This window comes from Cydia amplana, chromosome Z (assembly GCF_948474715.1).
Source record: "Cydia amplana chromosome Z, ilCydAmpl1.1, whole genome shotgun sequence".
In the NCBI taxonomy this organism is placed as follows: domain Eukaryota; kingdom Metazoa; phylum Arthropoda; class Insecta; order Lepidoptera; family Tortricidae; genus Cydia; species Cydia amplana.
In genome coordinates this window covers 13,345,266-13,362,892 of record NC_086096.1, presented here as the reverse complement: position 1 = coordinate 13,362,892, position 17,627 = coordinate 13,345,266, and the positions used below count along the sequence as shown (strand labels likewise).

General features: G+C 39.3%; 1 protein-coding gene across 1 annotated transcript; it reads left to right on the top strand.

Annotated features, from left to right (window-relative positions):
* Positions 1 to 513: 513 nt before the first annotated feature.
* LOC134661811 (V-type proton ATPase 116 kDa subunit a 1-like) lies at positions 514 to 17,375 on the top strand. Its single transcript, XM_063518005.1, has 15 exons — positions 514 to 644; positions 1,332 to 1,559; positions 2,044 to 2,216; positions 2,495 to 2,675; positions 3,981 to 4,157; positions 6,260 to 6,472; positions 6,660 to 6,810; positions 7,867 to 8,028; positions 8,112 to 8,317; positions 9,564 to 9,673; positions 10,237 to 10,368; positions 11,722 to 11,953; positions 13,227 to 13,416; positions 16,297 to 16,471; positions 17,235 to 17,375. The coding sequence occupies exons 1-15, from the start codon at positions 519 to 521 to the stop codon at positions 17,365 to 17,367; spliced, it is 2,589 nt and encodes an 862-aa protein (XP_063374075.1). The 5' UTR covers positions 514 to 518; the 3' UTR covers positions 17,368 to 17,375.
* Positions 17,376 to 17,627: the final 252 nt, after the last annotated feature.

Here is a 17,627-nt window from a genome sequence, read left to right as displayed (position 1 = left end):
TGCATTGCAGTTAAATAGGTACCTATTGACATTGTAGTTGCTAGTGTGATTTATACTATCTGAAACAGAGGTATTTGTTTTCTGAATCTCATCCCGGATGGCTCGGAGATTGCTAAAGACCTAATGCTGAACCATGGGCTTACCTATAATATTAATTTTATTTATTGTGTGATAATATTCATGACTTATACATGACACCATGATGACACCGACGACAACTTAACATGCACCCAAAGAGAATATACCACTACTATACATACATAATAATTTTTCTATGGGGCGTGTGTACCAAAGAGTAGTATAATATATATATGTACCTAGAAAAAATTAGCTTGACACCTTTCAATTATATATATAAAAACTATTTGTATAGAGCAGAAGAAACAGCATGTTCTGTTCGTGGTTCAAACATATGTTCAAAATCACATCTACGTCAATGTTGACATTTGATGTCTGATGTCGCTAAACGAAAAGGACGGGGGTCAGTAGAATTTTCTACTAGCTAGCAAACTACTAAGATGAGTTATATGCTGCGGAGTGACCCCATGACGCAGTGCGACATGTTCCTGCCGCCAGACGTTGCCTTCATGGTACTTTCTAATCTCGGCGAAATGGAGTGCGTTCAGTTTATCGATGTAAGTATCGACTAAACAAGTTTTTGGCAAAGATTTCATTTTTGGTACAAGCTTTTATTAGGTCGACCCACAGACTTGTCATTTTCGCGCTCATGGGTCGACCTGTATGTAATGGAATCTTGCAAGTTAAATTTGATTCACTTCCCGGTTTCCGATTGAGCTGAAATGTTGCATACACATGTAAGTTGGGTGACAATGCAATAGTATGGTACCATCGAGCTGATCTGATGATGGAGACAGGAGGTGGCCATAGGAACTCTGTGATGAAACAACGCAACCTAATTGTGTTAGGGGTTTTTAGAATTGTCTCGATGAGTATTAGTTGTCTGTCGTAAGAAAAGTACAGTCAGCGATAAAAGCTTGTACCAAAAATAAAATTTTTGACAAAAACTTATTGGTACAAGCTTTTATCGCTGACCAGACAACTAATACTCATCGAGACAATTCTAAAAACCCCTAACACAGGTTGCGTTGTTTCATCTCAGAGTTCCTATGGCGACCTCCTGTCTCCATCATCAGATCAGCTCGATGGTACCATAATATTGCATTCCTACTTGCTTCCTACTGTTTGTTGTTGGCCGTAAAACAACTCAGTCGCGACATAATCAAAAAGAATATATATAATACCTATAAATCCTCAGGGAATAAGTCGCGCTATGAAATACCACGCTTCACGAGTAAGTTTAATAAACAAAGACAATAATATCATTGTATGGTTTACTGACTCCGTACTATTTTCTATTGCAGTTGAATGAACAACTCAATGCTTTCCAGCGCGCATACGTGTTAGAAATATGTCGCATAGCCGAAATTGAGCGAAAACTGCGCTACATCAGCGACAAGATGCGAGATGATGATATTTACATACCGAAACTAAACGACAACCCTTCTGCTCTCGAGCTTCATGAAACAAATACTTACGAGGTTTTTTGACGCGTTCACTGCCAGCGCGAGCTACGCGCTACGCTTGTAGCCGATGTCGTGCATTTTCCCCTTTTGTAGCGAAAAACGCCGACAGAGAATCCGCCTAAGCGGTTCCCTGGCAGTGAATGTGTAAATTATCTTCTACCTAATCCTCGATACAACTATCAGACATACCAAGAGAGGGCTTCCGCTTTGGTTTGAGGCATTCTTCAGATTAATCGCACCTGAATTTCATCCTGTCATTTGTCCTAATTTTCAAAACAACCTATTTTTATTTAGATATTTTCCTAAAATACCTAAATGTCAAAGATGTTTTCTTCTTGAAAATATCTAATGTCATACTTTAATTCATACCGTCCATGTCCCAAAATACCCAAATGTTAAAAAGTACGTTTCTATTCGGATCCGTTATTGCAAACGTAATAACTAGTAAGGTGCACCGATGGTAATTCAAAATATTTCTAACCCAATTCCTCCTTTATAGACCGTCATTGAAAAATGGGAACGAGTTGTTGTAGAGATGTCCGCGAGCGTGACAACTATGAATAAAACTTACGCAGAATTGACCGAAATGTATTACACGTTGTATAGCGTCTCGCTCATGATTGGCAATGCGGACCTGCAGACAGCTAACCTGGGGGCAATCAAGCAAGCGGCGTAAGTCTTAATTTTTTGTATAATTCAATGCATAAAGCAATACAAGCAAACAATATATTTTTTACTTTTCTAAACAATAAACTTTTCTATAAGACGGTCTTCGTCGAGTGTATTAGTAGTCCATCATTCGGACTTTGATGTTGATTTTTGACCGACTACTTATGGAAATAAATAGATCTTACAACTTCCAATCGTTTTAGTTTGTAAAAGAACTTGTATATAATAGGCTATACGTACAAAACGCAAATACTGATTTAATATTTAGGCGTAAATTTTAGTACAGGCGGCAAAGTAACCCATCACGCAGCTGATGATAGCGGAGCTCGGCTCACGGTGATCACGGGGCTCGTTCAGCGCAAGCGCTCCTACTGCTTCCAGCTCATGCTGTGGCGACTCTCGCACGGCTGCGCCTTCTACAAGCAGACGGACGATGATCAAATATTTAAAGATCCCATGAATGTATGTCACGGCATGGCTTTTCCATTTCGTTCCTTGGGTGAATAAACTTTTTCTTGTCACTAGCTGCCAAAATTACGGTAACGTGGTAAAGTGGGTATTTCAATTTAACAAAAAAGTGGTAGTTGTAAGCCTTTTCCCTAAGGGGCTATCTTTTATTAAGCGCCACTTGCACCATTTCACTAACCCGGCGTTAACCGGTTAAGACGAAACAGGAGCAGAGATATAAATATTTTGGTAAATATACCCGTCTCGCTAACGCAAGCGGCTTCTAAAACTAGTGCGATAAGGACAAGGCGAAAAATCCTGCGTATAAATCTCAAAAATCGAGGTTATGTACTCGACTGTTTCCTCCTCCAAAACTTAACCAATTGTAACCAAATTTGGAAATCTAAATGAATATAAAATTGTCTTTGTCGGACCGTTTTCCTTTTTTGGCTAATTGATATCAGTTTAAATAAGAATAAGAATAATATTTATTAAAAGAAAAACCTTATTAATAATATATAATGTCCAGTGGCCCCCACACTAGGCTACGCCTAATTCCACGCCTCTCATTGCGGCATAGTCAATTAGGCCATTTTGGCCATTTTTGAAGGGCTCTAGCGCCTTAAAAAACAAAAATATCAAAAAAAGCAAAACAGTCCGACACAGATATTGACAATATTAATCTGTGTTGAAAAAATCATTGCTCTAGCTTCAAAACCCACGGAGGAAACAGTCGAGTACGTTTGTATGGAGAAATGACCACTCCTGTTGGCTGTTACCATGGTTACTAGTACAATTTGATACTGAAGTAACAGTGTAACCGCTTAACCCCTTAGTGGGATGTTGCAAGTGGCCCTAGTATGTTAAATAGAACGTGACACAATATTTCTTGTAACAAATTGTGCCACTATTGTCCCCTGGTCAACGGGAAAGAATAACAACACAAAAAAGTTTATCCACCCATTCGTCAATTACTCAATTGTTTTCGCCCACATCTTTCAAGTAGCCGTATAATTTTTATTCGTATTAAATTAACATCACAGATAAAAGCACATACTCGTGTGTATAAACAAAATTGGTAAAATAATCTCGCTTTCATTACGGATTCAAGAAATAAGAGCTTTAAATATAAAAAACAATTGCTGCATATGATTTCTTATAATTTTCAAGGTAGTGATTAAGAGTAGCTTCCCCTGTAAAGGTCTCAGTTGAAATCTTTATACCTGTTTTGATTATTTGTATGTTGAGTGTAGTAGTATTTTAATTTAAACAATTCTTACCTTTTATCTGAATTAACAAAGAGATACTTATTGTTTTTAGAATACTGACGTCCGCAAGGTGGCCTTTCTATTAGTTGCCCAAGGAGAAGAGCTTGGTGCCCGCATGCAGAAAGTGTGCGATGGGTTCCGATGCGACCTGTACCCGCTGCCGCCCACCTCCTCGGCGAGGATCAAAGCCGAAAAACAACTTATTACCAAGATTGAAGATCTATCTTTGGTAACTCATAAATGCTCAACTTTGCCGCTTAATAAATAGTTGGGGAAGGGCTGGTAGCCTACTGCAGGATTATGGTATAAGTTGCCTGTATACACTACATACATTTACATACCTATCTATACACAAATAGATATCTAATCTATATATCGGCGGCCGATCGTAAGATCGGGCATATCGTGAAATTCCTAGGCATATCGTGAATCGTGAAAATCTTTGACCCGTTCCCTGAGTCGACGGAGCCCCGCTACGCGGGGCTCCTATTTCTGGGCAGTTTGCCCTTCGGGCATCTAAAACAACCTAACGAACCTATCCTAGCTATACAGGGTGCAATTTGAGTCGTGATCAGTAATATGTTTTTCTAACTCCATAAACAACGAGTAATTTAATGCCCCTACTCTTACTAAAAACAGACAAGATTTTTTAAATTTTTTTGTTTATTTTTTGTAATTTATTTTACTTTTACAAGTGGCAATGTGGTATTTCACCAGCTTTGTAAGATATTTCAAATGAAAAATTAAGTAAATTTTATTTCTAACTGGGACAAATGACAAAATTAATGTCAATGACAGTTCCGATTCAAAGAAGCGATTCAATTTACTAATTTAAATATCTTAATAAGCCGTTGTAATATCCTAAATCCACTTATAAAAGTAAAATAAATGACAAAAAGTAAACAAAAAATAAAAAAAATCTTGTCTGAGTTTAGTAAGAGTAGGGGCATTAAATTGCTCGTTGTTTATGGAGTTAGAAAAACATATGTGACGTTCCACGGCAAAAGGTACCTTATGGCACTTGGCGCTTACGTCGCATAGCGCCGCAATAATAATAGCGCGCGGCGGCGGAGCGGCGTTAATAATATCGTAAGCGCCAAGTGCCATAAGGTACCTTTATCCGTGGGACGTCACACATATCACGACTCAAATGGCACCCTGTATATTGGTTTAATGTCACTATCGTCAAAACATTACACAGGAACATTACGATCTGCCTGATCTTACGATCGGCCGCCGACATATATACTAGATACGTCCCATACTACAAAAACAAATATTCGAGTTGATCATACAAATTCAAATCACTACAGAAATTAAATTAACCTTTGTCTAGGCATGGTACAATTTATCAATCATGTAGTATAGTATGTTTAAAGATAAATACATATTATGATGCAGAATACGACGGCAGCTATTTTTTCTGCACGTATTCTTGTACATAACAGTGATAGTAGAGTGAGTGAGTGAGTGTTGTATGTCAAAACCAATTTATTTTATCAAGCAGATACGTCTGTTTTAATGCATGTAAAGATTGTTGTATGTTGTTGCTATACTTCAATATAAATATACCAAAAAAAAAATTAAGCATTTAATTTTACCGCATTTGATTAAATTCTAGGCGAGTATATTTAAATAAAATATCCTTTGAAAGAGTTACTAACATTACGTTGCAAATGAACTAGGAAACAAATTTTTAAATTATAAAATTTATTTAAATTGAAGATCATAAATGGTGGGCTATCAGGCGTTACACCTTGCTGTCCATTACTGGGTACTACTGTGCTTAACATGCCCATGATTGGTGCCGTCACCCTATGATAGCGATGTCATCTACAGTTAAGAATAAGAATAATATTTATTTAAAAGAAAAAACCTTATTATTAATAATAATAATAGCGAAGAGTCTCGACCAACATCTTGAGAGACTCTCGCTAGGTGGTTAGATCAAGGGTCAGATGCAGAAGGCGGTGATCTTGGACACGGCGCGGATAGTCCGCCGGTTCCTCTCTCTGCGGCCCTGACCACCGGCAGCTTGGGCCCTGCCCCGCTGCTGGCGGCACCCTAGGTTAGGTTTTTTATAATGTGTTTATATGTTTTTTTTTTATTGTTTTGTAAGTATTTTTATATTTTACTTTTATATTCATATTATAAAAATCCTAAGTTAAGAGAAAAGATAAATAAAGAGAATAATAATAATACATAAATGTCCAGTGGCCCCCACACTAGGCTATGCCTGTCACGTGGTGGCCGGAATCGTAATTCGTAAAGTGAAGGTTAAGTAAAGAACTAAAGACTAGTTGACCTTAAAGTTTTCAATTTTGTTTTTAGGTTTTAAAAGAAACCAAACTTCACCGTTGCATGGTAATGCGCACGATGGCCAGGTCTTATCCAACATATCTGTTGAGACTCAGAAAGGCAAAAGCAATATATCATGTTATGAATTTTTTTACCGTTGATATCACCAAGAATTGTTTGATTGGTCGATGTTGGATTCCAACTGCAGATTTGGGGCGAGTACAAGGAGTATTGGATAAGTGTTCGGTAATAGTATTTCATGGAGTAAGTAGTATAAGAGAAGGCGAAAAAGGCGAGAAAGCTTTAACAAACACATCTCTCGCTACGCATTCTCGCACAGCTCTGGTAGAATCGCAACCTATATACTATATGCTCAGTTAGTTGTTCTTAGGCTTAGGAAAGCTCCATTAAACAAGTATTACTATGATTTCAGGAGAAATTGGAAACCTCTGTGCCTTGTTTCATGTCCAAGCTCATAACTATTGAAACACCCCCAACTTTCCATCGCACCAATCGATTTACGTACGGCTTTCAAGCGCTTATTTCGGCTTATGGTGATTCCACTTACAGGGAATTAAATCCAGGTAATCAAATGTTACGTCACATAGTGATTATTTTTGAAAAATGATATTTTTGTACACGTAATCTGAAACCCTTACCACATGGTCTGGCCCAGTTAACTATAGAAATAAAGGGCGCCCCCGGGCACAGTGGGTTGACGATATAGAAAAAACAGCAGGAAAAGACTAGCAAAACAAAGCAGGAGACCGTAAAATCTGGAGATCACTGGAGGAGGCCTATACCCGGACAGGGGCCTTAACTTACTGATACAACTTATAACTATACCATATTTAACCTAACGCAATTGAAAAATATTTGCAATTTAAGGAAAGAAAAAGGCTGAATAATAATAATAAAAAAAAACTGAAATAGAATCATACTTAGGTATACAATAGTGTGGCTACTTAAACATAAAACAAAAATTAACAGATTTAATAAAAACAATGTACCACACTAGCCGGGCTAGCACAGGAATGGCGCGACAGTATCTAACGCTTAAAATAACGTAGGTATTTATCATAATTTTTCATTCGTTTCTTATAGTATACCGAAAAGTACTGAATACGTTTTTTTTGTTGTCATCTTAAAGGGTCCCACTGATTGCTAGTTCGCAGGACGATATCAGTCACCTTTTGCGTTTAACCATAGAGAAATATAATAAGACAAGAGTGCTCACTCCATACATCAGTTCAGACTATTAATTTCAGTGTCTACATCTAGCATCGAGTAGCGGAACTATCAGTACTGCTACTTGACAATAGATGAAGCACCGACCGGAAAGTCTTATCTCAACAGCATAAGACTTTCCGGTCGGTGCTACATCTATTGTCAAGTAGCAGTACTGGTAGTTCCGCTACTCGATGCTAGATGCTAATAGTCTTTTTGGTACTAAAACTGATGTATGGAGTGAGCACTCTATGTATTTTTTTCTCTATGGTTTAACTGACAGGCTGATATCGGCCGGCGAACTGGTAATCCTTAAGACGTGAAAATAAGTTAAGTTTTTCAACAGCGAGTTCCAGTTGTTCAATATATAATATATCTTTTGCTTAATTAGTTTATTACATTTATATCTACAGGCCTCTACACAATAATAACTTTCCCGTTTCTCTTCTCATTGATGTTTGGCGACATGGGTCACGGGATGATCATGCTCGCAGCTGCTGTGTGGATGCTTGTCAATGAAAAAAAATTCATGGCAGAAAGGTCTGACAGCGAGATATGGAATATCTTTTTTGGCGGTAAAATGTGTTTATGTTCAATATTTTACTGAACTGTAATGTATACTTGGCTGCATCACAAAAAATATAAACAAACTTTTCAGGTCGATACATAATGCTCCTGATGAGTTGTTTCAGCATATACGCTGGTTTTGTATATAATGACTGTTTCTCAAAAGCCTTCACAATATTTCCTTCCGGTTGGACAGTTAAACAGTCTCTGACTGAATTGACTCAACAAGAGTCTTTCCTTTTGGAACCCGCAGCCCACACTCACGCTTACGTTTTTGGAAAGGATCCATTTTGGGAAGTAAATATATATATTTAATAAATATGTAACTCTAATTAACCAGAAGTTTACTAAGCGCCACTTGCACCATTTCACTAACCCGGGGTTAACCGGTTAAGCCAGGAGTTACCATGGTTACCAGTACAATTTGACATTAGGTTAACGGTTTAACCGCTTAACCCTGGGTTAGTGGGATGGTGCAAGTGGGCCTAAGCATAATTGTTATGCTTCTATCAGCGAATTAATTTGAGCTGTTCAATTTTTGGTTATGAAATGTACAATTTGAGCGCTTTCCCACTTGACATAACTAGTAACTAGTTCAAATTGGACATTTTCCATAGTTAATAAAAATAAAGTAAAAAGATAACACTTTCACTTTCAATGTGTCTGTCTGGGCATAGAGAAATATAATAAGACAAGAGTGCTCACTCCATACATCAGTTCAGACTATTACATTCAGTGTCTACATCTAGCATCGAGTAGCGGAACCAAACAGCACAACAAAAGCACCGACCGGAAAGTCTTATCTCAACAGCATAAGACTTTCCGGTCGGTGCTACATCTATTGTCAAGTAGCAGTACTGATAGTTCCGCTACTCGATGCTAGGATGCTAATAGTTTTTCTGGTACTAAAACTGATGTATGGAGTGAGCACTCTATGTATTTTTTTCTCTATGGTCTGGCCTTGTTCATGACTACTTCAAATTTGAAATCGATAGCTTTAGTAGTTTCTCGGGATATTTACTGTGTCGCACCATAGGGGTTCTACTATTTTTAACATTCCCTGTATTTACAGGGAATTGATTGATTATGTGAACTTGCGGTGGTTAGATCGTGATTGCTCTGTGGTATATGTGTACTTATGCCTTGGAGGATATAATCAAACGGAGACGCCATGTCTGTAATTTTCTGTACAAAACAGTCTGCCGATATTTGCGGGGGAGGGGAACGTCAAATGTATGCGTAACGTAAAAATAGCCATGTCAGATAAACGTCAGTCCATACATTGTGTATGACCGTTGGCCGCCTATTTTCGACAGAGGGGAAAGCCTGTTAATGGCTACTCCGTTTAGTTGTATCCTCCAAGACTTATGCACTTATTATATAAGCTATGTATCAATCATGTAATCGGGTTAGTCTGTAAGTTGTGTTTGACCAATAAACACATGTAATCAATATTATATTTTATTTATTAAAACATCCATCCGTACATGGCGACCTTGCCTAATCGTGTTATTAAAGTTTATACCTAATTTTACGTTTTCAGTTGGCAAAGAACAAGATCCTGTTCGAAAACTCGCTAAAAATGAAACTCTCTATCATTATTGGAGTTACCCATATGATATTTGGCTTGAGTATGAGTTTATTTAATTTTGTGTAAGTTGTAGCGATATGACATACCTACTCACTAGCAACCGACACTTAATGTTTGTCTAAATAAATAGTCTCCGCGATTCTGAGTCACTTTCAAAAAAGCAAATGGGACACTTTTTTCTGAAAACACCCATACATAACATGGCCATAGGAACTGTGATGTGTCTGATGAGCTGATGAGTCAACGCACACGTCATGGAGTCCGGGATGTCGCGCCTGGAAAGAGACTAAGATTACCTGCCAGGCTAGCACATGATTGGCGCGACAGTATCTCGCGGCGGGATAGACTATACCCGTTCCTCTTTTCTTAACATAGAAAAAGACGGGTAGTCTATCTCGCCGCGAGATACTGTCGCACCAATCATGTGCTAGGGGGTGCTGGCCCTGTAGACAACATAACATGCCAATCGCTATCGCTACGTAGCGAACGAAACTCAACTGTCACTGTCGCACTAATACGGAAGAGTAATAGAGACACAAAGCGATTCGATGGCCGCCTGTAAAGTGCAGTCAGCGATAAAATCTTTAGAAAATGTATTTACAAAATAATATATTCTGTGTTTCAGGTTTTTCAAACAGTATAGATATAAGATTTTTCTGCAATTTATACCTCAAATACTGTTTTTGCTGTGCATATTCTTTTGGCTGGTCATTTTAATATTTTTTAAATGGTTCAAATATGGCGGTGCATCTCGTAAGTAACTAGTAATAACTTCTGTTTAGTTTTGTAATAATATATTAATATCTGGGAGACATATGAAAACTAAAAAATGCGCGTTTTCCCAGAGATAAGACCTAGCTAGATCGATTTTTCGCCCCCGAAACCCCCATATAGCAATTTTCATCGAAATCGTTAGAGCCGTTTCCAAGATCCCCGAAATATATATATACAAAATAAAATATATAAATATGATAAATATACAAGAATTGCTCGTTTAAAGGTATTAGATATTCTACATAGGTAAATACAGTAGGTAGGTATTGTTTTTGGGTACCTATTCGATTTCGTTGCAATAAATTAGTATCATACAATTCATAAATGTCATAAGTAATAAGGGTTACGAGGGTTTCTTATCATAGAAATGCAGATAAATGTTACAAAAAGGTTTGTTAAATTCCTATGACACTACTACTATTTTACAGTAGAAATAAATCCAGTTGTAGGTTTTGTACATAAGTAATATTACTTTTTAAGGGTTCCGTACCCAAAGGGTAAAAATGGGACCCTATTACTAAGATTCTGCTGTCTGTCCGTCCGTCCGTCCGTCTGTCACCAGGCTGTATCTCACGAACCGTGATAGCTAGACAGTTGAAAATTTCACAGATGATGTATTTCTGTTGCCGCTATAACAACAAATACTAAAACAGAATAAAATAAAGATTTAAGTGGGGCTCCCATACAGCTAACGTGATTTTTGACCGAAGTTAAGCAACGTCGGGCGGGGTCAGTACTTGGATGGGTGACCGTTTTTTTGCTTGTTTTTCTCTATTTTTTGTTGATGGTGCGGAACCCTCCGTGCACGAGTCCGACTCGCACTTGGCCGGTTTTTTTTTACACTCAGGGCATAGCCCTTGTTCACATTGAATTTGGTAACTGCTACTTATGTATTTATTACCCTTTATTACACAAAGCAAAGCAAAGATATTTTTGATAAGACTTTATTTAACTTGCCCTGTTAACTAGTATGTACTTCTTGTACTGTTGATTTATTTTGTTAGTGTGGGTCAAATCTTGGATGCTAATTTTGACCCACTTCCCGATTACCGATTGACCTGAAAATTTGCTACTGACAAAGTTGTTTGAACGGCTATATAAACATATTGTACTTACCTACCGTCTGTGTACCTCTTTGTACTAAAATGAGCTACATATTTAAAAAAAGGTACACTTTTGCCATTTTAGCATTCTAACGTTAGAATGGCGGGTAGACCTTTTTTATACAGCTCGTTTTAGGGAGAGGTACACTGATTTCTGTTAAAGGTACACTGAAGGTACAATTTTTGTTAATAATTTGTGTGTAAATTAGTGTATTAATTGTTAAAGCCCCCAGTGTAAAGGAATCGCAAGGCTGTGCTCCGTTGGTTCTCATCCTATTCATCGACATGGTCCTGATGTCTACGTCCCAACCCGTCGCGCCGGAGTGCGACGCCTATATGTTCAATGGACAGCAGAACGTACAGCGGGCCCTGTTGGGTGTGGCCGTCGTCGCTGTGCCTATCATGTTGTTCGGCCCGCCTTGCTATGCTGCGCAAGTTGCAAAAAAGAAAAAAAAGGAATTAATGGTATATCTCAAAATCTAAGCTGAAAGCTTTAACCTTTTCGACGCCGTGTCAAACACAAAAGCTGTCACGCTGACGCCACGTCACTGATGTGTCAAAGCTGAAATTGAACTTTATGCATATGCACGTAGGTCTATGTTGCTCTGTGGTATGTGACCGATTAATCGGTCTTTGGCGTTGAACCTACGGTGCGGATATATCGGTCATTGTCGTCCAAAAGGTTAATTAAGTAGTCAGGCGCCATCGGATATATCGGAGCGGCCAAGATGGTCACAATATCTGAACAAGTGAACACACATCTATTGTAAAGGCGTTATAGTGCGTCAATCAATAATGACTTCTGATATTTTTGTGCACCTCGGCCGCTCCAATGTAGCTGATGGCGACTGTACATATACATATTTATCCATTTAGTAGTAGATTGTATATTTAACCTCCTTATTTCCAGCAGCTGTCTGTCTGTTTCCTTTTCATGCTGAACTGATTGAGATTAAATTCGGTACGGAGATAGTTCGAGGCCGACGGAGGACATAGGATAGTTATTATAATCGTCATCATTCCACGCAGACGAAGTTGTGGGCAGAAGCTAGTTAATAAATAATAAACATTTTTATGAGTACTTTCAAAGTGCAGGACGAAGTAATAAAGATATTTTTTTATTTATATTACCCAATTTCTCTTGGACTCTGCTATAAAATAGCAGAGGAGAACATCCGGTCATACGACTACGACAGCATTTTTGTCCAAGCTGAAACAGCTAACGCTCGATCAATTAGAAGCAGTTGGTACCTATCCCACCAAAAGCATTTTCATGTAAAATGTTGCCAAGGCAAAATCATATGTCTCGCACGGTCATAAAGTTATTAGATCTCATGAAGAGCCAAGCTTCAAAGTCTACACGCCCTAATAAAAAACTTCACAAAGTCTACACCTTCTTGAATATATATGGCTTGGCCATTTCGTTATTACTAGACCTATTGTATAACACAGAAAAGTAATGAACAGTGAATACATTTTCATCTTACGCCTATGTGACAGTACCATGCATTAGAAATCTTCAATTAAGGCCTTGTTACTATGTTCTAGTGCTTTATGAAAAAAAAATACAAAAAGATGACGTTATAGGGTGGTAATTTTTTCCTTACAATTGTGCCTTATAAATGGTTGTGTTGTGAATTTGTTAATGTTAAAGTACCTGCCCGTGCCTCTGGTATTATTTCATTGTCCTGCAATCTCGTTTTAAATGGTACGTGTTAAATAAGTAATGAGATTTCAGAAAAAAATACCTAACGAGGAGAGCGATCCAGTGGCATATGCGGTGTGGAAGCATGAAATGGCGCATGCGTCTGAGACTTTTGGTGATCTCATGATCCATCAGGGCGTGGAGACCATCGAGTTCGTTCTTAGCACGATCTCGCACACTGCGTCATACCTGCGGCTGTGGGCGCTGTCGCTGGCACATGCACGTTAGTACTGTTGCAGATTATGAGACGACCAAATCCTCCTTTTTGCTAGTCATTTAGACATGTATCCCATGTTCCCAAAAAGGAATTGACTTAGCTTATAGGTTTAACACCTCTAAACCAAATTATAATAAAAAAACTGTTAAAATGTTCTTCCGTTTGGTTTTATGGTAGTATGGTAGTTAATTAATTTAATAGGCGTGAATTGATTTATATTTAGCATTGCGTTTCAAATTGATTTCAACCATATTGGGACCAAGTAGGCAAAACAATATTTTTCCAGTGTTTTAGTATTGATATCCGGAATATTTCTAATTCACATACATAATAATAATAATATTTGGTATTTCAGAATTATCGGAAATGCTTTGGGCTATGATCTTCTCAAAAATGGCTCTTTCTGATCGCACCCTATGGGGGTCATTGAAAATTGTAGTCGTTTTTATAATTTGGGGGACGTTTACTATCAACATTCTCGTGCTAATGGAGGGTTTGTCTGCTTTCCTACACACGCTGCGTTTGATTGCACAACTTCTGGCTAAAATGGTTCCGATGCTCGCACTCGTGCTTGGCAGCACAATTTCAACAAGCCCTTGAGCTTGGTTCTCTCCCACCTTCCTTAACAACTGGTGTCACCTTCCTGCTCTATAAGTCCGGTAGTACCACGGAAGCGAAGAATTACAGACCCATCACGTGCTTACCTACACTCTATAAGCTCCTTACATCCATTTTGAGGACAAAAATCAACGCGCACATTGTCGCTAACAATATTTTGGCCCCCGCTCAAAATGGATGTAGGGTTGGGTCCCGTGGTACTAAAGAGCTCCTCCTCATAGACATGACCATTTGCCAACAAATCCGGCGGAACAGGGAGGCCCTCTCGGCCGCTTGGATTGACTATAAGAAGGCCTATGATTCGGTGCCTCATTCATGGCTGGGGAGGGTCTTAGAGTTGTATAAAGTTGATGCAGCTTTGAGAGCCTTTCTAAGCGCATGTATGAGGCAGTGGACCACAGTCCTTCGTCAACCAGGAGGCGGGGATGACCGCCCTGGCCCGCAGGATTTCATAAGGATTGAGCGAGGAATATTTCAGGGTGATAGTCTGAGTCCCCTATGGTTCTGCCTAGCTCTGAATCCCCTCAGCACCCTGCTGAAGGATTTGGGTCTAGGTTGCCGGCTTCGGAGAGAGGGTGAAGTCATTTCTCACCTTCTGTACATGGATGACCTCAAATTATTTGCACCAAATAACCAAGACTTGAAGGAGCTACTGAACACCACCGAAGTCTTCAGTAGTGCCATCAACATGGAGTTTGGTGTCGATAAATGTGCGGTTATGCATGTACAGCGGGGGAGGGTTGTAAATTCAACAAATTTACAACCTTCTGAGACAATGTCTTTCAGATCTATCTCTGAATCAGAAACCTACAAATACCTTGGTATGTCACAGTCGTTGGGTATTGAGGACGAGGGTATTAGACGGTCGGTGAAGGAGCGCTTTTTCAGTCGGCTCACAAAAGTCCTTAACAGTCTTTTGTCAGGAGGCAACAAAGTGCGCGCCTTCAACGCCTGGGTAATGCCCCTACTCACATACTCCTTTGGCATACTAAGGTGGACTCAGACCGAGCTGGACGCCCTGGATCGGAGGGTCCGATCACTGCTCACCGCACATCGCATGCTACACCCACGCTCGTCGGTTATGAGATTGTACATCCCACGGAAATGTGGAGGCCGAGGCTTCCTAAACGCCAAGGATCTCCACAACCGCGAGGTGTACAATCTCAGGAATTATTTCCTTAACAACGAGTGTGGGATGCATCGTGATGTGGTGGCAGTAGACAGGAACCTCACGCCGCTCTCCTTGGCAAACGAGAACTGGCGCAAACCTGTGGTACTAAGTACTGCGGATCGCAAGGCGGCATGGGAGAGTAAGGTGCTACACGGGCGGTTCTACAAGGCCCTCACGGGACCCGATGTGGACCTGCTCGCGTCGGTGAACTGGTTACGATTCGGGGACCTCTTCGGAGAAACCGAGGGTTTTGCCTGTGCAATTGCGGACGAAGTAATGATGACGAACAACTATCGGAAATATATCCTGAGGGACGGTACGGTCGACATTTGTCGGGCATGCCGCCGTCCCGGAGAGTCACTCAGGCATATCATTTCCGGTTGTTCTCATCTTGCTAACGGCGAGTACTTGCACAGACATAATCTCGTAGCCAGGATTATTCACCAGCAGCTTGCTCTTCTATACGGTCTTGTGGACCGCGAAGTACCGTACTACAAGTATTCACCTGTGCCGGTTCTCGAGAATGGCCGTGCCACGCTCTATTGGGATCGATCTATTATCACTGACAGGACTATTGTAGCCAATAAGCCTGACATTGTGATAATAGATCGAGCGCAACGCCGGGCCGTGCTCGTTGACATCACCATCCCCCATGATGAGAATCTCGTGAAAGCCGAGAAGGACAAGTCCAGTAAGTACCTAGACTTGGCTCACGAGATAACCGCCATGTGGGATGTTGATTCGACGATCATTGTCCCGATAGTTGTATCAGCGAACGGTCTAATAGCGAAGAGTCTCGACCAACATCTTGAGAGACTCTCGCTAGGTGGTTGGATCAAGGGTCAGATGCAGAAGGCGGTGATCTTGGACACGGCGCGGATAGTCCGTCGGTTCCTCTCTCTGCGGCCCTGACCACCGGCAGCTTGGGCCTTGCCCCGCTGCTGGCGGCACCCTAGGTTAGGTTTTTTTATAACATGTTTATAAGTATTTTGTATTGTTTTTGTAAGTGTTTTTGTATTTTATTTTTATATCCATATTATAAATTAACCTAACTTAAGATGATAAATAAATAAAGAGAATAATATTTGGTATTTCAGAATTATCGGAAATGCTTTGGGCTATGATCTTCTCAAAAATGGCTCTTTCTGATCACACCCTATGGGGGTCATTGAAAATTGTAGTCGTTTTTATAATTTGGGGGACGTTTACTATCAACATTCTCGTGCTAATGGAGGGTTTGTCTGCTTTCCTACACACGCTGCGTTTGCATTGGTAAGTCACAAACAACTGTACAGTCAGCATCAAATATAAATTGTAGTGTACCGATACATAAACTTAGCTTTGGACGTCACTATCTACTTGATGCTCACTGTACCTACTGCTCCCCCATGTTGCCATGTTCCGTGGCAGTACCACCTAATCTTACCTCGCTAGTTTTGACGTAAACCTAGTTTCATGGTGGGCTTGCTAAAGAGCATCATCCGCGCAGTATCAGTATATTTTTCCTATGTAGTTAGGCATTTAGGGGGTACTGTCACGGAACACGACACCACTAAGATACTTATTAATCTATGTTTATGAACATATATTATTGTTTTAAAATGTCACTAAATTTAGAAGAGACACCAACCTTATCTATTCCGTTTTATCCTTATTTGTAAGGATAAAACTAAGTGCCTGTATATATCAATATTTGGGAACAATATCACACAAATAAATCTAAATAAAAATAAATGACACACTTAATGCCAAAAGGCATCCTCTACCAGTCAACCAATTGGGTCAAACAGTAACATAATATGTTGGTGCAAGAGAGATAAATTATATATTATATAATTATACAGTCAGCAGCAGAAGTTGCTAAGCTGGCGATGTGTTCAAAATGATCTTGACGCGACATTATTGTTAAGATAATAAGAGCGTGTCAAGGACATTTTGAACACATCGCCCGCTTAGCAACTTCTGCTGCTGACTGTACATATTTATTTGTAGCATTACCATACATACATGTGTTCTCATAGCATTGTTGTTTCAGGGTGGAGTTTATGAGCAAGTTTTTCATGGGCACTGGTATTATGTTCAAACCGTTTTCCTTTGAAGCGCTATTTTCCGACGCTGTTAAAGATAAAACGGAAGTATGCCCTGCTCCCAAGACGTTTGAGTATTAGGTGTAGTTGCTAATTATTATTTTTCTTGCATTATTAGCGGTTTTAACTGTGTTTGAATGGAAATTATATTACTTTAAAAATTGAATGTAGTTTTCTTTCTTTTGTTTTAACTTAAGTCATATTACACTGAGAGCGATTCCTGTACAAAGTAAGTACCTATAAAATGTAATAATATTCAAAAAATTAGCTCAAATGATTATATTTGATTCTTTTTTAGTCATTGTATTGTTTGTATTCTGATTTCGCAAGTAAAATGTCTG